General features: G+C 53.4%; 1 protein-coding gene across 1 annotated transcript in view; it reads right to left on the bottom strand.

Annotated features, from left to right (window-relative positions):
• Positions 1 to 3,630: 3,630 nt before the first annotated feature.
• The window catches only part of C10H16orf96 (chromosome 10 C16orf96 homolog), a 37,947-nt gene continuing 14,880 nt past the window's right edge, over positions 3,631 to 26,697 (bottom strand). Inside the window, exons 6-16 of the mRNA XM_073362749.1 lie at positions 25,698 to 25,783; positions 22,139 to 22,249; positions 20,781 to 20,855; positions 19,401 to 19,565; positions 16,410 to 16,528; positions 15,240 to 15,302; positions 15,030 to 15,125; positions 14,544 to 14,721; positions 14,120 to 14,219; positions 13,363 to 13,455; positions 3,631 to 12,166 (exon numbers count right to left, since the gene is read on the bottom strand). Of these exons, the coding sequence (XP_073218850.1) occupies positions 12,027 to 12,166; positions 13,363 to 13,455; positions 14,120 to 14,219; positions 14,544 to 14,721; positions 15,030 to 15,125; positions 15,240 to 15,302; positions 16,410 to 16,528; positions 19,401 to 19,565; positions 20,781 to 20,855; positions 22,139 to 22,249; positions 25,698 to 25,783 (1,226 nt within the window). The 3' untranslated portion in view covers positions 3,631 to 12,026. The remainder of the gene's footprint in view (positions 12,167 to 13,362; positions 13,456 to 14,119; positions 14,220 to 14,543; positions 14,722 to 15,029; positions 15,126 to 15,239; positions 15,303 to 16,409; positions 16,529 to 19,400; positions 19,566 to 20,780; positions 20,856 to 22,138; positions 22,250 to 25,697; positions 25,784 to 26,697) is intronic.

Raw genomic sequence — 26,697 nt, forward strand, 5'->3', positions numbered from 1 at the left:
TGTGGGCTTGCGCTAATGTTATACTGTGGCTGCGTTCTGCCCCAGAGGTGGCTGCATGTGGGGGGGTGGTTTTGCTGGCATAAGAGGTGCTTCTCTTTGAGGGTGAGGTGCTATGTGCGGGGAATTGCACCAAAGGGGAGCAGGAAAGCAACTAGCCCTCAGGCTGCTGAGGTAACTGAAAGCTACATTTCCCAAGGGCTTTGCTGCAGCCATGTCTGAGGAATCCAGAGTTGTGTGGCCCAGAGACAGAGAGGCTCCATACACGTCAGACAGGTGGCAGGAGAGGAGCCATCCGGAGGCCGTGCCGCTAAGAACTCCCCAAGCTTTCCTTAGTCTGAGTGACTGCTGGTGTCTAAGCAAAGCGTGCTGGGAAAGCTACCCCGCTCCTCGCTATGGCAGGACCTGCCACAGGCATCAGGGGCAGCATCCTCTGCCCAGAGGCGGAGCACAAGCCAAAGCTGCTTGCGTGCCTCGTACGAGGGCGCTGCCCAGCCAGCGCTGAGCAGCACGGGCATTTGGCGTCCCTCGATCCATCAGTCCGGACATTGGCTGAGGCCCTGGAGAGGAGCAGTCAGTGGGGTGGAGAGAACGGGCTGGTGGCCAGGAGTGAAAGGTGGAGTGGCTGGAACAATGAACCCCATGGGACTGTGAGTGAGAGGCAGCTATCTGAGCTGCTTAGTGCTCTGTCCTGTGGAGGGGCGGGCGGGGGGGACTGCTGGGACATGGCTCTGCACGGCCTGTTCAGCGCTCACGCCGTGGGTCTGATGCAGGAGGACAGGTACGGGGTTGCGAGCAGCAGGACCTGGACTCTGGCTGTGGCAGTAGCCAGTGCACTGTTCCCTCCAGGTGTTGTGGCTGCTGGAAGCCCAGGATGAGCTAAGCATATCCACAGGGGCTGGAGCTGGCATGTCGGGGGGCTGATGGGCGAGCAAAGTATGGCTGGGCTTCGACACCCCCCGGCAGAGGGGGGCATGCTGCTGGGTTTTCTCAGTGCTCCCCCCCAGCAGCAGGCTCAGCGTGAGGCATGTCCTGGCTGCAGGACAGGTCTCTGGGGAGCAGACAGTGGCACAGACCAGCCTGGCACAGCTCCCTGGGCAGGACCACAACTCGTGCCCAGCATGGCCCCCCCCACAACAATGGCCTGGAGTTAGCCCTTGAAACCAGGACTTCTCTACCCAGAATGCATTGCTGCTGCAGCTTTCTTGGCCTGCCGGAGACTCGAGGAACTTAAGCCCGTTCTAGCTGACTGAGGGGCGCTGCTGATTGGGGGCTCGGTGTTGGTGCGCTGGCCCAGAGGCTGCTCATGTTACCTGGGTTGAGTGCATGGGAGAAGCTCAAAAATGGCTTGGAAAGGAGACGATGGTGTTGCCCAGACAGAGGCCTCGGGGCAGGGATGGGGGGAGGCCCAACCCAGAATCACCTGTGGGGTCACTTGCAGGCTCCATACAGCCCTTGGAGTTCTGTGCCTGCAGCCCAATGCATGGCTGCTTTGGTGGATCTCTACCCCGGCCCTTTGGCTGTGTTCATTCCTGTAGGGTCTGTCCTTCTGTGGACCCATGTGGCAGGGGATCTCAGAAGGGATTTCAGTAGATTTCACTCGTGGGGCATTGGTGTGGGGAGGTGACAGTGTGTCTGCACATGGGCAGAGCCTGCAGTCAGCTCCGTGTGGGTCCTAGGGCTGGCAGTCAGGAGGAGAGGTGTTCACGTGCAGCAGGAGTGGGATGGTCTCTCATGATGCCCCCTCATGCAAGGTCAGTCCGTGGCATGGGCCACATCTGTCCCGCCATCCTCTGGTGCCACCCCGAGCAGCTGGCAGCCCTCCCAGGAAGGTCATCCTGCGGGATGCAGGGATGGGGAATCGACGGAGGGTCTGTGCTGGCATTTCCTATGTGATCCTGGGACACGTCGGCAGGAGTGACCAGCTTTGGTGTGTTGGGTGAGACCACCACAAGGGCAGGCACATTCCTCTTCAATGCCTGATGCCTGACACGAGCTGGCAGGGCCAGCAGAGGAAGCTCTGTGCCCATGCAACATCTTTGAGCTCTGTCCTTCCACGCCCAGCCCTTGGAAGGAGCCAGCAAAGGCCCTTTTCCCATGCTGTCCTTGCTGCCTTTCTTCTGCTCCCAATGTCCTCAGAGCCATGCTCCCTCTGCAGTGTGGCACCTGGCTCAGGAAGAAGGGGCTTGTGCTCCCATTTTAGTTCCCTTAGTGACAGAAAATGGGCCCAGGCTAGGTGGGGCTTGCACAGTGCAGGAAGCAGATTCCCAGCTGCACTGGCAGTGGATTTGCAAGCTGGCAGGTCAATGCCAGCTGCTCTGAGCACCCCCAAGCCTCCTCCTTAGCCACTTCGTGGATTTCATTGGATATCAGTGGATGTGATGTAGAGATGGTGTCCAGGCTCAGCAGCAGGCTGCCATATACAGATGTGCTAGGATTGGACCACTTCACACACAGGGTCTCCAGGTTAGTTAGCACCCCAGAGTTCTGCCTTCATGGTCCAGGGCACAGTAATGCTTCCCCGGGCTGGCCACTAGAGTGGCCCAACCCGCCCATTCTGGTCTCGGTGCCAGCAGTCAGCACAGTGAAACCCTAAGCCATGGCTTCTCTTGTGCTCAGGGCCAGCCAGGAGGTCTCCAAGGCAGAGGAGCAGCGTGAAAGGGACGGGCTTCCAGCTGGAGGAGGGCAAGAAGACAGTCTAGTGGGAGGACCCAGCTTCCTACCTGTGCTGAACCCAACCTGCACCCCACAGTTTCCATTCCCCCTGGGGAGGGCACACAGCCAGGTCAGTGCCACGTTACTGGTGTGGGCAGTGCTGGAGCTCCCAGGATGTCACCTACAGCGTAGGGTACCCCCTGAACTAGGCCCAGAATGCACAGCTCCAGTCCAGCCTCCACTTCTTGCCACAGAACCAGCACTAGGCATGAGCAGACTTAGCAATGGCTTAGGGCCCCGAGCAGCTCAAGAGGGCCCTCTATTTGCTTTTTTAGTATGTGATGATGGGTGTGGGGAGGGACAAACATATTCCTTCTTGGGGCCCCCAATGGGCTAGCATTGGCTCTGCCCTGCCGGCAGCACTGGGAGAATCTTCCGATTCCCCCTTCTGTCTGGATTCACTTACTAGTTGCATGCCCAGCCCCCTCCTTTCACACCTGTCCTGAGCCCTGGTTCTTTCCCTGCTCCCAGGGGGTACTGTCACTCCAAGGGGCCCTGCCACAGCATCTCCCCGGGGGCTGTAACAATGCTGCTCCCACAACAGTTGTGGACTCTCATTAATAATTCAATCCCTTTTGTGTGTGTGTTGCTAAAATAAACACCGGCCCTACCAACAATACCACCCATGCCGCCTACTGTCTTCCTTCTGCCCAGCCTCTAGAGACAAGCAAGCAGGACGTACTGCAGCTGTTCACCAGAGGATTCTGGAAGATGGGGCATCCTGTCCAGAAGCTCTCCCGCAGCTGGAGAAAGGCCCTCCCACCATATGCCCACTTTTTAGGATGAAAGCTCCCCAAAGCACTCTACAGATCAGTCACTTCACCCACCACTGAAATTCAGCCACCTCTGGGGGATTGCACAACAGCTGTTAAAGAGAAACAGCAACACTGTCTTCTATCCAGTAGAGACTGCAGGGGAGTGTAGATGGCAGGATGCACTTGGAATCTGGGCAGAACCCAAGGGTTCCTGGTTCATTCATAATGTTGTGACACTGAATGCAGGTGAAGTTGAACAATTCCACTTTATTAATTCCAGGGGGAATTAATCTCTGGAATTCCATCCGCCGAGATGGCCATTGACTGAAAACCACACAACACCTGGGAGGGGATCACATTCATATGGGAACATATCTCTGTCCCCCCAGGACCTGCGAGACTGGCGTTCTTCAACTATGCCACAACTCCACCCTGGCAGGACACTTGGACCGCTATATAACCCAGCTGATGTCCTGGTACTTCTGGTGGCCCTGGATGAGCTTCACAATAGAGACTTTTGTCACTTCCTGCCAGGTGTGTGCCCACACCAAGATCCCACACCAGAGACCCTGAGGTTTCCTCCAACCTCTGCACACCCCACCTCGGCCCTGGGAACCATCTGCTGCAGTCCCAAGTGACACATCTCCTAGCAGAAAATCAGACACTCTGAAAGCAGCTAGCATGGTTCCCGGAGGAAAATTCCGTGTTCCAGGTCCGGTTTGGGCCACTACCCTCTGATGCAAGCCCCATGGTATCACTTGGCGAATGTTTTGATGGGAGCCATGAGGGGATTCTTGAACCAATGCAGTCTCCCTTTCCTGCTCCACCCTTGAATGTATCCAACCGACCAGGTCAGGGTGGGAGTAGTGATCAGTTTGCTCAGTGGAGAAGCACTGGTTTGGGCCTCCCCCGTGCTGGAGCAGGGCAGCCTGGTGTTAACAGACTGGAATGCCTTCCTGTGAGCATTGTTCGCCATCTTTAACAACTCTCATCTAGCTCACTCAGCGGAAGCTGCACTGTGACAGCTCCAGCAAGGGCAGGAGCCAGCTGCCTCGTATGTTGTCCGGTTCCAGCAACTCACGGCTGAGTGGAACGAGGCAGCACACCTGCATCATTTTTGGTGTGGACTCAGTGAGGAGGTAAAGTACGAGCTAGCCTGCATTGAGACCCCAAACTGCTTGGATGCGTTTATCAACCTCTCTCTCTGTGTCAACCATCAGCTGCGTGAGCAAAAGGAGGAGAGGAAGAGCACCCTGCTATGACTTCACCCACACCCTACACCAAAAACCCCAGGGCCCGACCATAAACCGATGCAGTTTGATCTGGGCCACCAACACTTTTCCCTCGAAGAAAAGGAACAGCAATGGTGCAATAACCTATGTTTTTATTGCAGAGCACCAGGACACGCCCTCGCCTTATGCCCATTGTGAACCCCAACCCTCAAGGAGTCAGGAAATGAGCACACTCAGGCTGTAGGGGGAGCTGGCCTGGGCACTATGCTCTGGAACTATCCCCCAGCCCTCAAGAGAAACTCAATCTAGGAGATGTGGGTCCTCCCCACACTTCCAAGTACAACTAGAGTTACGAACCATGGATGGGACCAAGCCAACGCCCCCCAGTGGGCCCTGATCGATTCCTTGATTACTGATAACTTCGCAGATGCTAAAGCCGCTCGAACACGACAATTCCCCCTCAATTGAAAGCCCTCATCAGTTCTCGTAGAAACAATAGATGGGTCCCTCCTGTCCTCAGGGCCAGTGACTCAAGAAACAGTTCCCCTAGAAGCTGTAATCCAGGGCCATCGGGAAGTGCTACAGTTTAATATGATCCACTGCCCACATTTCACACTAATTCTTGGTGTCATCTGGCTGGAGCAGTGTGACCCTTAATCCTCTTTTCTCTCCAGGACATGCAACTTCCCCTCAAAATACTACCTAAGGGTCTGCCTGCGCACAGCCAGCCCCAATCTTCTGGTCCTGGGCTGCTGAGGCCAATCAGAAATGACAGCACCAGTGGGAGGACTCCAGATAGTGGCAGTTAGCCAGACGAAATCACTCCCAAGCCTAAGTCTCCATCTCCCTGAGAAGTACTGGGGTTATGGAGATGTTTTTGCAAAGAATGTAGACACACTAGTTCCACATTGAGACTATGACTGCCCTATAGATCTGCAATCCAGGGCGAAGGTCCCTAGATGGACGGATCTGTGCGATGTCCGAGCCTGAACTGCCAGTCCTTCATGAATACATCCAGGAAAACCTAGCCAAGGGCTTCACCTAGTATTCCATCCCTTTTCATCAAGAAAAAGGACAGAATGCTATGCCTTTGCATAGACTATTGGGCCCTAAACCAAGTAATAATACACTATCAGTATCCTCTGCACACAATCTAGTAACTCTGAGATCAAGGGCAGTCTGTCAGAATCTTCACCAAACTGGACCTCTGCGGTGCTTACAATCTTGTGTGCATCAGGGCAGGGGATGAATGGAAGAGCACATTTTGAACCCACTACGGGGACTTCAAATATTTAGTAATGCCATTCAGGCTGACCAATGCTCCTGCAACCTTTTAACATTTTGTGATTGACAAATTTAGAGACATCCTGGACCAGTACGTAGTCATCTATCTCAATGACATATTTGTGTTTATGGCCTGGCCACAAAATTTGACTAGTCCTCTACAGAATTCCTGGGTTACATCCTTTCCCCAGAGGGTGTCAAGATGGATCCCTGCCCCAGAAGGTGGAAGCCATGTGTAGCTGGACCATGTCCAAGTCCTGCTGGGAGTTACAGTGCTTCCTGGGCTTTGTGAACTTTTACTGACAATTTCATTCCAAACTTCCTCTGCAAGGCCACCAAATTTTTTTGGACACCCGAAGCTCCCCGTGCTTTCGAACAACACAAGGCTGCTTTCACCACCTCTCCCATTCTAGCATGCCTGGACGCAGCTCAGGCATTCATAGTGGAAGCTGATGCCTTCAACATAGCCATAGGGGTGATATTCTCCCAGAGGCATGGTCCACAGCAAGTCCTGCACCCCTGCACCTACCACTCCCGAAAACTCACCCCCGCTGAATGGAATTATGAAATATTGGATAAGGAACTACTTGCAAACAAATCATCCTCCAAAGAATGGCACTATCACCTGAAGGGAGCCTGACACTCAGAGCAAGTACCATACTTTTCGTACCATATGAACCTTGCATATGTGTGGAAGGCATGAGCCTTGAACCAAAGACAGCTCAGGTGGGCATTATTCTTCCCTCAGTTTGATTTTTGTCATCACCTATTGCCTGGGAACCAGGAACGGGAAAGCTGATGCCTTATCCCGAAAGGGCGAATACTACCAAGAGGGCAAGGAGCCTAGCCAAGAACCACCCTAAAACCTAAGGTCTCCTAAAACCTTGCAACATTCTCAGTGTCACAATACACCAAGACTTGCTTGATCCAATCTGGTCTGCTTTGCAGGGCAATCCATTAGCCTAGGAGGTGACAGAACAGTCTGAGCAAACAAAAGCCAGAACCAAGATGCAACACTCCACACAGGATGGGATAACCTACCTTAATGGGTGCATATACATTCCACCGGGGCACTCCCAGCTAGAAGTGCTCCATCTCTGTCATGACCTCCATTGGCAGGCCACTTTGGGAAGCCATGTGGAAGGTCTTAAGGTAGCCATTTCTTCTGATGGCCATGTATGCAAGCTGAAGTCAGTCCAGGACTGCTAATTCTTGTGAGCTGTGTGCATGCACCAAGATGCCACATGCTAAGCCCCTTGGCACTCTAGTACCTCTGGAGACCCTATCTAGACCCTGGGCCTCAATCACCCTGAACTTCATCATGACTCTGTTGGCCACACAGTGGTCTTGACTGTTGTAGATGAACTGATCATGTAGTCTGCCTTCATGGGTTTCCAGACTGTATCACTTCAAACTGAGGCCCGCAATTTATGTCATGATTTTGACATGAAGTGCTCTGGCTAATCAACATTCGTGCTTTTACCTGCTCCACATACCATCCCCAGACAGACGGGCAGCCAGAGAGGGTAAACCAAGTAGTAGAGCAATACCTGAAAAGCTTTGTCAACTATCATAAAGACAACTGGTTCTTACTCCTTCTGTATGCTGAGTTCTCATACAACAATGCAGAGTCCCTTCTTTGCCAATTATGGTTTCCACTCTCGCTTCCACCCAGCCTTGCCAGCAGTCTCCCTGAACCCTGCAGCTGCCAACTGGATCCAGTGAATTCATCATATCCAGGAGGAGCTTAAGGACCACTTTGGAGATGTGAAAAGGGACTATCCTTGACTTTAGAGGGAGAGACTGTACTATCTAATCAAGTGGAAGGGCAATGGTCCTGAAGAGTGCTCCTGGAAACCTTCTGTCCATGCTGCTGACCTGGTAGAAAGGTTTAATCAAGGCCACCCAGATAAACCTAGCTCAGCGCCCACCCAGAGGAAGGTGATGTAAGGATCAGGGGACTAGAATCTGGGTCTGTACAGCCTGGAACAGCTGATGTTCCCACAGTGCCACCAGGAGACCGGATGGAAGCACAGCCGGGGGCACTGTGGAGAGTAGGTGCCACAGGAAGTACCACCCAAGACACCCAGTTTGATGGTACCCTGTAGCCTGCTGATTGGCCAACTGCCATATTAAACCACGGGGTTGCCTGAAGTTGTCTGGGCAACCACACAGACTTTGGCCTGCTGCAACACCAGACTTTGCCTAATCTCCAGTCTTTGACTCCAGCCTGACTCTGACCTTGCCTCCTGATTCTAGCCTCTTATTGCTTCTGATCTCCAACCCTGGCCTGACTCTGACCGTGATTCTTGCTTATGGGACCTGGCTTTTGTGATTCTTCCAACTCCTTCTTGGTGACTACTTGGCTCTGGGCTGGGGGTGCAGGCTCTGGGGTGGGGCTTTGGATGAGGGGCTTGGGGTGCAGGAAGGGGATCTGGGTTTGTGGGGAGCTCAGGGCTGGGGCAGGAGATTGGGGCATGGTCTTACCTTGGACGGCTCCTGATCAGCGGTGCAGCAGGGGTGTTAAGGCAGGCTTCCTGCCTGTCCTGGCAGCACGGACCGTGCGGCACCCTGGAAGCAGCCAGCAGCAGGTCTGACTCCTAGGTGGAGGTGCACAAGCGGCTCCGTGTGGCTCTCATCCACAGACCTCCCTCCCCCCCCGCAGCTGCCGGCCAATGGGAAAGCAGAGTTGGTGCTCAGGGCGGGGGCAGTGTGCGGAGCTCTCTGGTCCCCACGTCTAGGAGCCGGACCTGCTGCTGGCTGCTTCCAGGGTGCAGCACGGTGTCAGAATAGGTAGGGACTAGCCTGTCTTAGCCGGGCAGCACCACTGCCGGGACTTTTAACAGCCAGGTCAGCGATGTTGATCATAACCACCACGACCCAGTGCCTTATACTGTATTCCATGACCCAGTACTGGGCCATGACCCACAGTTTGAAAACCACTGCCTTATGGGGCCAGGAGCAAATGAGGAGTTCCCCACTGTGCAGACTGGCTGGACAAAGGGCTGGAACCCCACCTTCCTCTGCTGCGCCATTTCCCCAGGCTCCATCCAAAACCTACAAGCATCATTCTGGCCTTGTCCAGACAGGGCCTGAGCTGGCTCGCTCTTGTCCATGTGCCAACCTCAGCCACATGCTGGGAAAGCAGAGACTATCCCCTGCTGGGCCTCGTGGAAATGGGACCTCTGCACCCCGACCCCCTGCAGTCTCCTCTCCCAAGAGCCCTCATGACAGATGGGCAATTGGCCAAAGCACCCACTAGGGTCTCTCACTGCAGAGAGAAACAAACCATTGACACGCAGCCCCATCTGTCCTGCCTGGGTCCATGGTTGATCTAGCTGCGTGGCACGGTCCTTGGGATTGCAGGCTGCCAGGGCTTCCAGCCTGGGCCCAAACCAGCCAGCATGGAGCCCAGAGCATTGGCCACAGGCAGAAGATTGCTAAGCATGTGACTAGCACTGACCGGGAGACGACAGTCTGCTTCACGGCAACTTTGATAGGTTTCATCATTTGTTTCCATTCCTCATTGGGCCAACCCCAGCCCCTTGCTCTGTTGTGAAACGGATCGGGATTGTGTTGAAATGTCCAGGAAGGCGGGAGGGGGAGCCGGCTTCAAGGCCCTGCTCTGCCTGACTCAGAGCAGACTTTTTTTATCCTAGGCCACTCAGAATCAGGCAGTGCAGGGCTCCGCCAGGCCAGTGCCCGAATCACCAGGCCGCAGTGCCTGAGAGAGGCTCTGGCTGAGCCAGAAGCGACACTGGCAGTGCCCACGCTTCGCACAACAGGAGCCACTTGCCAGGCTGAATTTTACAAATGCAATTCCCACTCTGGGTAGGCCTGACGCTGACAGTGGCTGGCAGGGACGCACTACACGGCTGTCCTGCTGTCTTCTGCTCTCTGCGTTTGCTTGACAAGGACACCTGTTCCCAGAACAACGTGTGGCGTGGCTCTGTCAGAGGGAGCCCACTGTTAAATATCAATGCTTCTGCGCCTCAGCTGAGTGCTCTGGCACCTGCATTGGTGCAGGCATTGCTCCAGGACCAGCTCTCGTGGCCCAATGCACTGCCCACGGACTCTGCTCCATGATGCTCTCAGTCCTTCCCAGCTAGCTTTCCCCAAGTACCGGCACCAACACTGCAGGCCTGACTTGTGGACAAGAGCATGCCATTCTCTCAGAGGTGCAGGGCTGTGCAGATGCCTGGGAGCCAGGATCATCTGCATTCTAATCCTACCGCTGCCACCAATTCCTCCTTTCAGTCCTGGGCAAGTCACTTCACCTCTCTCCACCTTTTCTCCCCTACCCATAATGGAGGGACAATTGGCGTACATGAGTGTGAGCAAAGGCAGAACTAGTCCCCGGTAGAAGAGACAGAGTCTAGTGATTTCAAACCACTGCAGCCAGCGAACTACCTTCCTCAGTGTGTGTGGGAATATGGCACTGGACTGACACGCTACCCCTGAGGCCACAAAACAGGGACAGCACCAATGTGCCTCACTGTTCTGCCGCCATGGCCCTCTTGTCCTTGGCCTCGCTGGCCTGGTGTGACACTGAGTACTACAAGATGGACCGAGGCCAGCACTAAGCTGCCAGGTGGGAACGGCTTTTCTCTTTTCATGCTTGGACTGGATTAGAAACTCTGACCTCGAGGCAAAGGGCTGGTCACTGATCTCACGCTGGTGTAACTCCTGTCATTTTGGGGGGTTACTCCAGATTTACACTGGTATAAACCGGGTCAGCATTGGCCCCAACAGCTCTGCAGGCATAGGCTGCAAGATGCTGCTCATGGTAAGAGGGGATGTTCCCAGCCATCCCTCATGCCCTGTGGCCCAGCACCCAGGCCTCAACAAGCATGTGATCAGTAACCTCTCACCACCTGCAGTGGGGTTCTCCCCTTGGCACCAGCATGAAACGATCCCACCCAAAGCCGCTTAAAAAAGTGAAAACTTTATGGAGTCCCTTAAGTTAGTCTGTTGTGAATGCACAGCTGCGAGGGCGGGCAGCAGCTCTGGGGTGCCTGCTTTCCAAGCCCAGCGCTGTGAGGGAAAAGGGGAGTGTGTTCGCAGGCCAAACCAAAGGGCCCCTGCTGGGTCTGGAGTGTGGACAGGCCCAGGAACAGCAATCCGATCTGGCGCTGTCTGGTGGAGGCCTGCACGTGCTGCCGTGCTCGGGCTCTTGTTCAGAACCCCAGGCCTCGGTGCCTCGCAGATCAAGGTGATCCATGCAGTGATGCACCCTGCTGGAGGTCCAGATCCTCATGTGCCAGGAGTGCTGCACTTGGTGGAGGGACCCAGTTTGTTGGAGACGTATGGGGCCCTGGAGGCGACAGTAGCAGGAGCCTGCTGGTCTGGTGGTGGCAGGACAGAGGGAGGGAATTCTCCTGGGAACCCAGGTAAGGGGGAGGGAGGGAGGCTAGACGACTGTGTAAGGGCCAGAGATCTCCCCCCTGCAGACCCAGAGGAGCTCCCCTGACCTCAGTGCAACACGCCTGGGCCTGGGTGATCATTATAACGATTCAGCAGCCAAGCTAGCCCCAGGCCCCTGAGCAGGGCAGCCTTTGGGACTCATCACACGCTCCCATGGCCTGGGGATCCTGCTGGTGGGCGGTTGGCTCGGCTCCGCCCCAGGGGTCCCTCTGTGCCTCGTGGATCCTGCCTGTGACTCTGTGTTAAGGCAGAACTGGTTGGTCTGGGGGAGCGACTGGTTTATAATGAGGTGACACATTCTGTCAGGGGCAGCCCTCCCTGCCCCCCTCCTGCCCCCCCGCATGGCTGCCCCCACTAGAGCTCCTGGTGGAGCTGATGGCTGGTGAGTCCCTGCTGCATGGAGCGTGCCCTGCCCAGTAAGAAACCCCGCTCGCTGGCCCGGTTGTACGGGAGACGGTGGGTCTGGCCCGCTGGCGATGCCGTCCAGGGGCCACGTGCAGCAGGAACGCCTGGGGATGGCCGTCCCGCCCAGCGACATAGCACAGTATTTACACAAGGAATGGTGGGTAAAGGAAGGGGTGGGGGCGGGGCCCATGGAACGGCCACAGCCCCTTGCGGCTCACAGGCTGGCCACGCCCCCCTCGCTCGGCAGCTGCCCCGGGGGGAGCTCGGTCTTCACCCGCACCAGGCAGGCCGGCAGCTCTTGGGCAGGCTGCGACTTGCTCCCTGCGGTCGTGGCCCTCATCCGGACAACAGAGGCTGCAACACACCGAGGGAAGAAAACACGCTTAGCCCACAGGCTGGGTGACTCAAGGTGGCCCCAGCCCCAGGGAGTCGTGGCCACCAGCTGGCAAGGGGGCAGCTTTATAGCCACCCCTGGAGTTCAAGGGGGCGAGACAGGGAAGCCTGCCCACCGCCAAGATCCCTGGCAGCCTGGGGTAGGGATTGGGGCTGGTCTGCAGGGGGTGCTGTGTGGAGGCTCCAGGGATCTGCCTCCCCCCCCCCCCCCCAGCCATGACTCTGCCCATGGGATGATGAGCTGAGTGGGCCAGAGCCCACAGGGATGTGACGGCTGTTGCGAGCTAGAGCCAGGGCCTAGTTCCTGCCCCCCTCCAGCGCTGACCTCAGTGGGGTTCCTCTGGCGGCCTTGCATGTGGCTGACACAGCCACACCACTCTCACCGCCAGGAGCTGCCTGGCACCAGGTTGGTGATGGATGGCAGATTGGTGATGGTCGTGTGACTCTGCCCTTCACTGTCTAGCCAACCCCACCCCCTGACATCGACACGGACAGCAGCCACCAGGTCCACCTAGGAGAGCCACGTCCCCAGTTGGGTCTGCCGGCCACTGGCGGAGGGCGGCTGAGCTCTGCGCTGCTCCAGGGCAGCAAGCCGGCTGCCTGGCCTAGCAGCTCACTCTCCTCTCCACCACCTGCAAGTCTCTGAAGCTCCGATCGACCCTGCATAGTTGCAGACCCGCTCCTGAATTTGCTCCAGACTGCCTCCAGACCCTGCCCCCCTTGCTTTAGTCTCCTCCCTACTGCCTCTGCTCATCCAGCATCCACCCACCCTGTGCCGCTGCACAACCCTCCCCACAATCCCCCACCCCCTTGGTGCGAGAGCCTTCTGCACTGCAGCCACTACCAGATCTCCATAGAGTGTCACGCCCCCGCGCGTGACGTCTTTCCCACTGCCCCTTGCCCATGCCCTGCTCCCTCCACCTGCATTCCCTGACTCTGCACAGCTTGTGTGGCGGCTAGTACACAAGAATATTGTTGCGCTGTGTGACCCTGGCTGTTCCCCACGTCAGGAGCCTGCTGGATGCACTCCCCCTGCCATCACAGTCACGTATTTCACTGTGCACTCAGAGCAGAGCTCTGGAGCCAGGAGACGCGCAACAGATGCAGGCCCTGACCAGCCCCTGGGAATGCCACCCTGCAGGGACACCAGCACTCACATGCATAGGGTGACACATAGTGGCTGCCATAGGAGGTGGCGGAGTGCGTTCTTTCCATCCCATGTTTGGAGGGTGGCCGGGGGGTCTTTGCTCCTGCAGAGAGAAGAATTGGAAGAGACCAGTTAGCGTGGCAAGAGGCTAAATCCGTGTCCAAGCAGTACGGGGAGTGCGGGGGGAGGGGGGGCCAGCCCAGCAGGGACAGCCCCAGGACAGAGCAAGACTGGGGGTGCAAGCCTACCGGGAGGAGATCTCACCCCCAAGCAGCCATCTTGCGCTCTGGCCCTGGGTGTATGGAACGGGGTGGGGCCAGGGATTCATGTGACGCCCCCACAGGAATGTCTGAGTTGCTGTCCACACGGCACTCCCCACAGCAGGCTCTGCTCATGCCTCATGGCCTCACTCAGTCGGGCTGGGCACATGGTGTATGTCCATCAGCTACCCTGCGGTGCCCAAAATGCCCAGCCCAGGCGGCTGTGGGGAACCCACTACGGCCACATAGAACATTTATACAATGGAGCTGATAGCAGCCCCCTTCATCTTTAGGGCCACCCATGCTGACTACAGAGCCCAGCATGCAATGTCCATTTTGGGCTGAGTAGCTCGAGTGCCTGGAGCTAGTCCATTGCATGCTGGGGGTGGGGTCATCTCCGCATCTCCACTCTAAAAGCGCAAGTAGCCCCAGCTGCGTTTAGCCTGTGGACTGAACCCCTCGCCCTGCCCCACACCCTCTGCCAGAGGAGCTGCCCCTCCAACCAACCTGAGAACTCCTTCTCCAGAGAGACACTCCGGTTTGCCAGCTGTGAGCTCACCCTACCCTTGTAGAGAACTCCGTTGATGCCCAGGATATCCACTTCGCTCTGCAGGGAAGAACACAATGTGCATGGAGATCTCACCTGAATGCTGCTCTCCTCACACCAGGGGCCCTGACTTCCTCCCCGCTGCTAATCTCTTCCTCTCCCCTCTGCCACCCACCTCCCTCTCACCCACAGCCACTGCCCTCCCTGCCCCCCCGTCAGATCAATCCCCTCCAGCAGGTTCTTCTGGTGGCCCCATCTCCCCATGCTGGCCCTTGGCCTGACTCTCCAGTGGAGAAGTGGCCCCAAGCCAACTGGTCTAAAGGGAAGTGCTGTGCTGAGATTAGCATGGGAGGGGAAAACACAGGGCAACACGGGCTGGCTTACGTTATCGTAGGTGAGGACTGTCGGGTCTCCGTAGGGGTACATGGTGGTAAGAGCCTTCACCTTGGACAATCGCTTGATGGGGTAGGCGGCATGTGCCTGGCATTGCCAGCACTGCTGGGAGGAGAGCTGCCCATGGCTAGTCATTTCACGCCCGTCATTGCCCTCTACAACTTGCTCCCTGGGGAAGGAGAAAGCAGCCAGTCCGCTGCAGAACCCTGACCTTGACCAGCCAAGAATCAGCCAGTCTCCCAGAGGAAAGCGGATGAGCAGGGCTCTGCATGGATCAGCCTGTGCTTGCATGTGGTGAGCCGGGCACCTGAATTAAAGGGCTGGGAAGTACACAGGCGGCATGTGAGGAGTCCCCCATGCAGGCCCGGGAACAGCCAGGTACATGGCACGTCCCTCATCAGACGCAACTACACGAGAGAAGCCTCCTGGCTGTTTTAGCCATGCTGGGGACCTGCAGCTCCCTGGGGAATTGCTCACCTTGCTCGCTGCTTGAGTGCCAGGTACTCGTAACCGTTGGCACTAGCCGGACGTGGCCGTGAGAGCAGATTTGCTTTTCGGACTGTCACCAGGTGCCTGCACAAAAGTAACGGTATGAAAAAAAGTCAAACAGTGCCCTCTAGGGGAAACATCTTGTGCTTGCCTGGCTCAGCCAGAACTGCAGGAAATGGGGCATTGCTTGATACTCACGGCCCAGTCATCATGGCCACGGGTCTGTCACAGGAAATGCACTTCACTCGTTCAAAGAGCTGCCTGAAACAGACACAGCGACTCGCCTTATGCCATGCTCATGCTAAGCTGTAGCCTACCGCAAAGCTCACAGGTGGCATTGACGGTAGCTTAGAAACACATTTCTTTTGATTTGTATTATGGTAGCACCTGGAGATCCCAAATGAGATCAGGACCTTGGACATGCACAGTGAGAGCCAGTCCCTGCCCTGAAGAACTTATACTGTACAAAGGGGAAGGAGGAACCAAAGTGGGGAAGTGACTTATTCAAGGTCCTGCAGCAGGTCAGGAGCAGAGCCAAGACCAGAAGCCAGTTCACCTGAGTCCCAGCCCAGTGCTCTGTGCACTGACCAGCCTGGCTTTCTAAAGCCCACTCTATGAATCTGCCCCAGGAACTCAGGTCAGTCATTCTTGCCTTGGGCATGAGTAACAGAGGAAAGAGAACTATTAACTCCATTTTCCAAACATTCTAGGTGAGACTGAGCATTTGCAGCAGATGTTGAGGAGGCCAACCTGTGCTTAGCTTTTGACACTATGGGCCCTGTGTGTGGGGGCTGCTGGAGGGGATGTGGAGCAGCTGCTCCAGTTTCACTGAGAACCTTGCAAGCTGCCAGGTTAAATCCTGAGCTTCAGGAGAGAGCAGGACCTCCCATGACTAAGGGTTTGTGACTGACCGCGCACAAAGCCAGAGTCTATCAAACATGATACTGACAAGCCTGTTAGAATCCAGAGCATTGGTCATGGCAGGGCTGGTGAAGTCCTGCCTGTAAGCCTCTGTGTCTGCAATGCTCCTGCAGCTGCCCTTGTCTTTCAAGGGAGGTGCCCAATGAGATTACAGCTCCCAGCAGTCAATCGGGGCTCCCTCATGATGCAAGGAGTTTGGTGGCTAGCTGCAGGATGCAGCATTTCTTGCTGGGACTAGTAGTTCTCTTGGACGCATCTCTATGAGCGTGGCTGCCTTTGGCTCCATTTTACCCAGCAAAGTGCAGCCCTCGACTCTGGGCTGTCTACCCACGCAGTCCTTGGCGGGGCACAGCCCAGCTGTTCCTTTGTGATCTCTCCAAGGTAGAGCCAGAGGAAGGGCCCAATACTCTGCTCCCCTTCTCAGGACCCTGCCTCTCACCCACTCACCTTTTAAAGCCAGCGGCACTATCAGCATCAAAGCGGGGGCCCTCACTCAAATACTTCTTAATGAACTTCCACACTTCCTCCAGCTGCTTCCGCAGAGGGTCCAGGGCCATGTGGTCCAACTGCATAGGGATGGGGGAGAGAGAAGCCAGGTGACCAAGAAAGGAGCCCTGCCAGCAGCAGCAGGCATCTCTGTCAGTCTGCACTTTACTCCCCCTGTAATGGAATGCTAAACTGTATTATACTGTTCAGCCATTAGATGGCACTGTCTGTAAAAGACCTTATTTAAGCTAACCTCAGTCATACCTGGCAGAGCACTGAAGGATCTCATAGTGAACACATCTGATGTGCATCTCTCTGAGAAGTAAGCTCTGTAGTCAGTCCGTATCTGATACAGAAGCTTGACGTGCTAGTAGCAGCCCTGCAACCTATCATGTACAAGAAGTACATGACATGGTGTCAGAAGTAAGCTAGTGCCAGAGGGGAACAAACAGAAGGAACAAAGCAACAAAGGTTGCAGGAGTTTGTCCACATGCCACTCTTCAATGCCCTAGAGAACTTCAGCTTTGACAAACCTTCACAGTGGACAGACTGGAAGCAGTATTTTGCAAGATTTCAAATCACTACAAAGCTCCACCAGTTAACTGGAGATACACAGTTATCATCTTTAATTTATACTATGGAGAAGCAGGCAAAGCATATCTTTAAATCCTTTCAGTTTACTGAAGACAGGCACAAAGATGACTAGGAAAGGGTTCTGGCTATGTTTGATGCATACTTTATACCTCAGAGAAATGTGGTTTATGAAAGAGCATGTTTTCACCAGAGAATTCATCAACCATGGGAAAACGTTGAATTTTTTATAAGAGTTCTGCATGCATTAACTGAAAACTGGGATTGCAGAACATGAAAATATCAGAGACAGGTTCTTTATTGGATTAACAGATAAAATCTTTCATAGCAGCTACAGTTGAAGACAGATTTAACCGTAGCTACAGCTATACAGATGACAAAGCAGTCTGAACTAGTCAAACAGCAGAATCAAAAGACAGGAGCAACTTGAAAAACCTGAAACTAGCTTAGAAGCTATAAACACACAGTTGATTGTTAAAAGTCATTATCATGAAACCCCTGGGACAAGGAGATGGAAATCCCAGGCTAAGAGAGTCAAATTCCAGCCTCCGTACACACAGTGTAGAAAAAGCCATATCCCAAGAAATGATGCATGTCCAGCCAGAGGCTCACAGTGTAATACATGCACAAAATATGGACACTTTGCAGCTGTTTGCTGCACAAAAGCAGTCAAAGAGTTGACTCAAGGGCCATGGCTTCTGGGATCTATCACTTGTGATGATACAGAATCTGCCTGGAGCGTGAAACTGAATATTCATGGCAAGACTATTGGCTTTAAAATTGACTCAGGAGCTGACAGTCATCTCAGAAGGGATTTACAATCACCTTGAACCCCTTCCAGAGCTGAAGTCACCTGACACTACTCTGTCTAGCCCCGGAGGTGTTGTGAACTGCAAGGGCCAGTTCACCACAGAAACAACTTACAGAAGCCGTGCATTCAGAATGTATGTGATCAAAGGACCACAGACCAATAGCCTTCTCAGTTGCAGTGTGGCACCCTTGATGGGCCCAGTGAGAAAGGCGGAAGAACTTGGAATATTTTGTGATATTGGACTTTTGAAAGGAGCTCCAATATAAATCACCTGAAGAGACAATGCTAAACCCTACGACAGGCAGGCTTCCTATCTCATTACTTCATAAAGTAGAAACTGAGTTATAGAGAATGGAGCGGATTGGCACATCGAGAAAATGTCTGAACCAACAGCATGGTGTGCCCCGCTGGTACTGGGTACAAAGAAAAATGGAAAGATACGAATCTGTGTGGATCTGAAAAGACTGAATGAAGCAGTTGTCAGAGAAAAATATATCCTCCCAACATGGGATGACTTCCTCCCCCCCCCTGAAGTGAAAGGAGCTACAATATTCTCCAAACTGGATGTCTCAAGTGGACTCTAGCAAATTCCTTTAGCCAAAGAAAGTGCTAAACTGAGTACATTTATCACACCCTTTGGGGAATTTTGCATATGAAGTTTCCCTTTTGGGATTGCTAGTGCACCCGAATGTTTTCACAGAAGGACAGCAGAACTGTTGAACATACATGGAGCTGTAGTTTCCATGGACAGTATTTTGATATGTGGGTCTTCAATGGAAGGACACGACAAAACCCTCAGCTAAGTCCTGAGCCTAATCAGTCAGTCCGGACTGAAGGTGAACAAGGAAAAGTGCAATTTCTGCCTACCCCAAATCAGGGTTTTGGGACAGACAATAAGCAAAGATGGAATCAGTCCCTTCCGGCTGCTGGCAGGGCAGATAAGCCCATCAGAGCATAGTGCAGCCAGCAGTGATTAGAGAATGGAGCCCAGGCCTGTGCCCTTTCCTCTCCATCCCTGTGTCAGCTGAATGGATCCCTCAGTGAAGCATCAGCACAAGACTCAGAAGCAGGGGCAGCATGCTCCCTCTGTGGGGAGACCCCTGCCACATCAGTGCCCTGGGGCCAGGGCAGTAGAGCTCAAAGCAGCCCTGAGGTAGAAGGGAGTATGTGGGCCAGATCCTGCTACCATTGGGAGTGACTGCATTTACCTGGGAGGAACAGAACCAGGCCTGGCCTACATGCTCCCTTGATCCCCTGCCCCTCACACAGAGGGGGGCTGGTCAGCCTGTCCCCAAGCAGCATTCTTTTTACCCAGGGAGCTGGCTGCAGGGAAGGGGGGCACTAGGGAGAGTGATCCTGGTCTCACACCAGTTTCACTCCAGCAGAATCTGGAGTCTTTCCATTTACACGGTGTGAAAGGAAGATCAGGCTGATGGTGCTTTACTCCCTATTCAACTGCTGCTTGTACCCCAGGCCCCTGCACCCACTTGCTCTGGAGTGTAGTGATTTCATGCGCTGACCATTCCCTCCCTCCCCGGTGAAGCTGCTACCTTGGAGTCCACGTCACTGAACAGCTTCTCCAGCGCCTTCTGCCAATCGTTGTCCTGCAGGGACATCTTCTGCAGCAGATCCTGCATCATCTCGTTCAGCTGAGTAGTGGCGCTTTGCAGCTCCCCATGGTTCACCATGGCCTCCAGCGCACTCTTGTCTGCTTTCTAGTGAAGAAGCAGCATTTTAAAGGGCTGGTCCCATCCTAAGTGGCTGTGATGCAGGGACTCAGACCTGGTGGGGTTTGGGATTCCACTGCCCCTGCCACATGGCTGCAGCCTACAAAGAAGATACCCTGCAAGCTAGGACTTTCCCTCAGTGCAAGGGGTGGGGGCTGCAATTCGGCAGCAGAGGTTGCTGAGCTCTGTGTAGGCTGCATGTGCAGCATCGCTAAGGACAGAGTTGCGTTTAGCATGTGGGCAAAGGCATTGTAAGGGGTGTGAGCTGAGGAACTGAAAGGAAGCAGTTTCTGGAGGAATTCTGCCACAATTTAAGGCTGGTCCAGGTTCCTCAGGCCTCAGGGGCCCAGACCGGTGGTGAGGAGGCAGGATTTATGTAATGGGAGACCTGGATTTGGTACCAACTGCAGGATCCCATCTCTCTTGCCCCAGTTCTACCAGGTGCTGCACAATCCCTGCACGGTGCTGAGAGCTCCCATCCCATCATGGAGAGGATGGGACTTCCCAGGAGACAGGCAGTGGTGGCAGGGCAAGGCTAGGGTTGGGAGGGTGAAAAGAGGGGCAGATCCCTGGGGCTCAGTCAGAGATGGGTGGTGACCCTGACCCAGGCAAGAAACAGAAAGGGTTAAATGCCTAGCACTAAGGCCCTGGTCCTAAAGCAACAGAGATACCTATCCTCCTCCTCCTTCCTAGGTGACTAGGCTACACTTCAAAGGACCCAGCTCCATTCACAGCAGGAGAGAGAGAGAGAATTAGAGATACTGAGAAATTCATCTCAGCCATAGCAGAGGGAACGCCTTCTGCTCTGAGATCAGGTGGTCGCAGCACCCCCTCAGAGCCTGCAAGGAGAGCAGCACCCGGGGCTAACTGAGATCCCCAGGGAAAGGCTGGGCCACTCTATGCACCATGGTCAGAATTTAAGGTCCAGGCACCGGGCTTGCAGCTGCCAGGATTTATTCCCTTTGCTGGATCCTTTTCTGTTCTCTTTCCTAAGCTCCAGGACCTGCCCACATGTGGTGGGATAAGTGCTAGACTGGTGCCCTGCAAGTTCAAGAGCACCATCGGGAGAAATGTGTTCTGTGCCTGGGCCATTTGTGCAGTGAGCGCCGAGCTTGACCCTGTACTGCAAAGCCAAACACATTATGGGGGAGGAGGGAATAAGCCCTTAGCCCTGAGATTGGTGCCATGGGTGTCTCCACTCACCACATTCATCTCCTGCTCCAGCACGGCTTTGTCTGCTTTATTCAGGTCCAGCTGCTGAACCATCATCCGCAGGTTCTGTGGGCAGGCAAAACACACTGTTGTAGTCAAGCATTTCCTAGATGTTAAGGCCAGAAGGGGCCAGTATGATCCCCTAGTCTGTATAACCCAGGGCAGAGAACCTCACCTTCCTGCGTCCAGCCCAGGAACTAGGGGCTGAGTGAGAGCAGCTGTTTTACAAAGATGTGTCCAATCATGATTTAAAAGCTTCAAGGGATGGAGAATTCACCAGGTCCCTGGGCAAGTTGTGTCAATAGTAATTCCCTCATTTAAAAAAAGGCTGAATTTGTCTAGTTTTGGCTTCAAGACACTGGGTCTCTCTCACTCTACCTGTGCCTGCTGGATTAGATCAGAAACCCTCCTCCCCATGTCAACCCTTGGAGACCATGATCAAGTCACTCTTTAACCTTCTCTTTGTTAAGATAAGCAGACTGCGCTTCTTTAGTCTGTCACTGCCTGAAGCTCTGCCTCATTCTTCTCCTGCCGTGTCAAGCTGCCTGTGTGTCAGTCCTGGGCAGGGACAGTCAGCACAGAACTTCAGGGCCAACCAAGCCACAGGGTGGTGGCAGATGCTAGGGTCACAAATCATCCCACGGTCTGTGGCCATGAGTGGCAAGAATTGGGCCATGTCACTTCCCCACCCATCTGGGCACCTTGTGCCCCATCTACCCCCTGGCCCAGCGGGGTTTGTGGCGTTCCCACCAGGCACAATGACAAGGAGCACGGCCTGAGCTGCGTCTGCACTGCCGTTTTTCTCACCGCACGACCACGCGTCAGCCATGTTTGTGCTGCAGCCCCACCAAGCTGCCTAACTGTGTTTGTCCCAGTGCCTTCTGGAAATCCGGGCAGCTCTCCCTTCATGCCTGGTGCACACAGCACATGTGGCATCCCACGAGTCATGAAGGGCCCAAGGGAAAACCTCATACAAACTATTTAACCCCTCCCCCCGCTGATCCCTAGGAGGTCCCAAAGCAGCCAGAGGCCAGTTTCCTGAGGAAAAGCCCCTGGGATTAGGGACCCAGAATTTTCCCTGGTTAGTGCCAGATTGTTGCTGGCTCTAGCATGCGTGTGTGAGGAGAAAGGCACAAGAAGCCTTCCCCCCTTGCTTCCCCCACACGGGGGGCAGGCCAAAGGCTGTCCCTGCTGGTGCCCTGGTGGGCGCCGGCCTCCCCAATGGTGGTGCAGGAGGCGCTACACCCAGCAAGGCTGGTCAGGCACACACAAGGGGCCCTGCGCCCTGCTGCCTTCCCCTGACCCCTCCCTGGGGGGTGCCTGGAAGGTTGCAGTGGGTTTGCTCTTACCTGGAAATCCCCCATGCTGCTCAGCAGCCTCTCCGAGGCTTTCTGCAGCTTCTCGTACTGCTCCTTCAGCTTCTGCACCTGGGCCTGCAAATCCCTCTGAAACTCACTCCCCTGCAGAGAGCAAGGCACAGCGCCGTCTCAGACACCCAGCACAGCGATCGCCGCCTCACGCCCTCTAGAGCTAAGGCTGCCAAGCGGTTTCCCTCCAACGCCCGGCTTTCAGATGCTCTAGCATCAGTCATTCCCCAAACGCCCAGATGGGTCAAATGTGAACATGAAGCTTTGCAAAGACAAGACCTTGCTGGGGGCTAGTGGTTGGATTTCATAGAGTAAAGCTGAGACACAGGGTGGATGGGACCCTTTAGGAGGGAATTGGTCCAGCCCACCATTAACAGCCTTTCAAATGGGGCCTGGTAGAGGGCAGCTAGTCTCTATAAAGAGCCAGAGAGGAACAAGAAAGTGTGCAGATGGGAATAGGTACATCCCTTTTCGCAGATGACTGCTCTACGGACTAAGCACAAAAGATGTAAAGTAACCATAGAAAGACAAATGAGAAACTCCAGAGCATTTCCAAGTGGGGAAATGATTCAGGATTGAAATTCTCACGTGCAAAAACCAGGGGAATGCTTTTAACCAGGAAGAAAATTTGGGAAGAACGGGACTTATTTTTTTATGGTGAAAAAATTCAGATAGTTCAAAAATTGATGTTCCTTGGACTAGTGTTTGATAATAAATTAACTTGGAAAAGTCCCATAGATAATATCATACAGAAGTGTAAAAGTTGGATGAACTTACTTAAAAGGGTAGCTGGAAGCCAATGGAATACAGATAAGATACTGATGATGATATAGAGAGCTTTATGGATGCCAGTTTTCGACTACAGATGCCAAGCTTTTGATTCAGCCTCAAAAACAATTCTTAGAAATTTCGAACAGCTCAGGCTCAAGCTCTGCTTGGCATGTGGTGTAATGATAACCCCACTAGAGTATGCGCTGCCAATAGCCACTGGAGAAACACCTATAAATCTAAGGATGAAACTATTAGATCTAACCTTTTGGACAAAGGTAAAAGGAATCATGAAAATAAAAGTACAGATTTATGAGGATTGCTGGGAGCTTAGTAGACAAAATAATATGGAATCCCACAGACTTCCTCATATTATCAGGGACAAAAAACGGGTAAAGGTGACATGTACAAAAGACAAATTGAAAGAATGAAAATTTTTTAGTCATAGGAAGTCCAATTATAGCTGGACAATCATTCCCCCGTTTGTGGATTTGGAATTGTATGAAAAAGAAAAAATGAGGGAAGAAAAAAACCAAACATTTTATGACCAATGACATTTCTGCATTTACGTATGGAAAATGGGGACAGCTTTGCCAAGTCTATACAGACAGATCAAAATATGACAACGTGGGTACAGTGGGAACAGTCTTCTGTGTTCCTAGTCTTGGAACCCAGATATCTAAAAGGCTATCGAATAATATGCCATTTTGACAGCTGAACTAATGGGGTAATGTTGGCACTAACTTGAATTAGAGCTGAGCGACTGGCTACAGTTGTAATTTTATCCGATTCCTTGTCAGGCATAATGACAATCAGAACAGGAACTTCAGAAAGCTGAAATGACTAATCAGTGAAGTAACGTTCCTAACTCCAGAAATAATGCGCGCTACCTGTAAAGCCCGGAAAATCTGAGGATATCCACTTTATATCTGCGGATAGCTGCAGACCACGTTTGCGGATCGGATCTGGATAAAAATTTTGTATCTGCGCAGGGCTCTAGCTCTCTGTGTAACAATGGCATGGATTCTGGTGCACATGGGAATACCAGGAAATGAGATGGATGACACAGGTATTACCAGCAGGAGAGTGGGGTGGGGGGAGAGAAAACCTTTTGTAGTGATAATCACCCATTTTTTCATGGTTTGTGTGTATAAAAACGTCTTCTGTACTTTCCACAGTATTCATCCGATGAAGTGAGCTGTAGCTCGTGAAAGCTTATGCTCAAATAAATTGGTTAGTCTCTAAGGTGCCACAAGTACTCCTTTTCTTAAAGCAACAAAGCATTCTCTAAAAAACGAGGTGGATATTAAAATACCCTTATGTAGACAAGAGTGCGGTTATGAAGGTGCTCACAAAGGAATGGCGAGACTTATGGACTAAAGAAACAAAAAGATGAAGGTTCTAAGATGTAGGCTCAAAAATCAAAGCGAATACTACAGTAGAACCTCAGAGTTACGAACGCCTCGGGAACGGACGCTGTTCGTAAGTCTGAACAAAACATTACGGTGGTTCTTTCAAAAGATTAAAACTGAACATTGACTTAATACAGCTTTGAAACTTTACTATGCAGAAGAAAAATGCTGCTTCCCCCCCCCCCTTTTTTCTTTTAGTAGTTTAGTTTAACACAGTACTGTGCTGTCTTTGCTTCTTTTTTTTGGTCTCTGCCGCTGCCTGATTGCGTATTTCCGGTTCCAAATGAGGGGTGTGGTTGGCTCTGGCGTTCGTAACTCTGAAGTTCTACGCAGTCATGGCAGAAAAAGTGGAGTAGTCATTTTTAGAGGGTTAACATGTCTTTGTGCCTTAAATAATAAGTTAAACGTATTAAAAAGACAGAAAGACGGGCTGTGTAATGTTGCAAAACCAAAGAAATTGTTGACTGTGTTCACCGGTATTGTGGGTAATTGTCTATGGAAAGTAAGTTTCTTATTAAGTTGGCTTGGAATCAAAGGAACTAGCGAGACTGTCAGGAAAATGGAATAGTGCAACAAAAGCCCTACTGTGGTTTCTCAAGGATACTAGACTCAGTGCAAAGGTATAAAAAAAAAATACCCTGGCAAAAAAAGAATGAGGAAAGTGGCGGTCCTAGACTTGTATGGCTGCTGCATCAAAACCAAACAAAAGACAAAAAGAAACAGGGAGAGGAAGCTGTGACAGAGGCGTCAGAAAGCAGGAGGCGCCTGCAGGAGACCCTTAACCGGGGTGAAAGGTTTGGGCCTGGAAGCCAGCTGACGAAGGCTGAGGGCCAGGGAGAGCTGACTCCACCCAGAGTGGTCAGCCAAGGCAAGGAAGAGCTGCCCAGAGCAGACCCTGGGGGAAAAGCAGGAGAAGAAAAGCCCCCAGGCCTGAGTTTTGTTTTGAGTTTTGTGTCAATAAACTGGCCCCAGTGGAAGGGCATTACTGGGTAAAAAACCTGTGTGAAGTTTAATACAGAGCCCTGAAGAGGGGAAACTGAGGGAGCTGCATAGCCATCCCGAGCCACAAGTGGGTGCACAGGAGGCAGCAACCCTGTAACACGGGAGCATTAGCATATCACACCCTGTGCCCATGCAATAGAGAACGCCCTTACACGGGGCCCTTGGCATGCATGCACATTTAGGCAAGGGAACACAACTACCATTGCAATCACCCCATTTCTGCATCTATGCCCCATTCTGCTCCAGGTCCCTCCCCACTCTGATTGTAGCCATTGCAAGAGACCATGAGAGAAATAAGATGTGCTCTGAGCTACAGCGCTATCTTGGGACAAACACGTACAGCCCTGGACCCAGATCACCTTGTCTTCTTTGCTTTGTAGGCTGCTTATTTCGTTTTTCATTCTCTCCAGATCTGCGGCTACGTCATCTGCGATCCCAAGTTTGGCTGGAACCAAATGAAAGACACCAAAGCTGTGTCTGCACGGAGAGCTCCAGGGAATTCCCCCACCACTGTCACCTTACAGGCGCAGCTCCATCCCTGCCAGCAATGGTCTTGTAGTCCAGCTGCCAGTGGTTCTACCCCTGGCTCACCCAGTGCTGCTCTGGGCACATCCAGGGATGAAGATGCTGGAGCTCTGTCTACACTAGTGCTCCCAATATTGCCAGTCCCAGGTGAGCTGCACCAGTGTGCTAGAGCTGAGGTGAGAGAATGCCCCCCCCAATTATAGCATGTACATGGTTCTTCATAGGGGCAGGGTCCTGAATGGCTCAAGCAGTAAAGGAACCATGGAAGGAAGGTTTGCTTGAACTACAGAGAAGCCTTTGGGGGCTACTCAGATCTGGATTCATAGTGGGAGCCCATCTTTAAAGCTAATTCAAGATCAGGCAATGCCTCACAGAGCTACTGGAGATAAGTCACCGTCTGTGGGATAAAGGGTGATGGGGATGGATGGGGTGAGCCCCAGAGGACATGGCAGCTCAGGCTGCATTCCCAGCTCTGCTGTAGGTACTAGTGAGGCCATCAGTGGTAGCTGGAGGAACTTCTCAATGCTTTAGCACTTTGTCCTCCTGCCCTCGGACTTCCCTCTAAGAGCCCCCATCCAGGGCAGGGTGTTCCTGCCGAGAGCAGCCTCACTGCAAGAACAATGCTTCCCTGGCAAGTCAGCTCTAGGGAAGGTCGTCAAGCGCAACTCAGCTCTGAAGACAGACTGTAGACTTGGTGTAGGGGTCTCCCGCTAGGTTTGCCAACTTTCTAATTTCTGAAAACTGGACACCCCCCCCAGCCCACCTCTTCCCATGAGGCCTCACCGCCTGCCCCCTTCTTTCCCAAGGCCCTGCTCCTCCTCTTCCCCCAAGGCC

The sequence above is a fragment of the Lepidochelys kempii genome, chromosome 10 (assembly GCF_965140265.1).
Source record: "Lepidochelys kempii isolate rLepKem1 chromosome 10, rLepKem1.hap2, whole genome shotgun sequence".
NCBI lineage: Eukaryota > Metazoa > Chordata > Testudines > Cheloniidae > Lepidochelys > Lepidochelys kempii.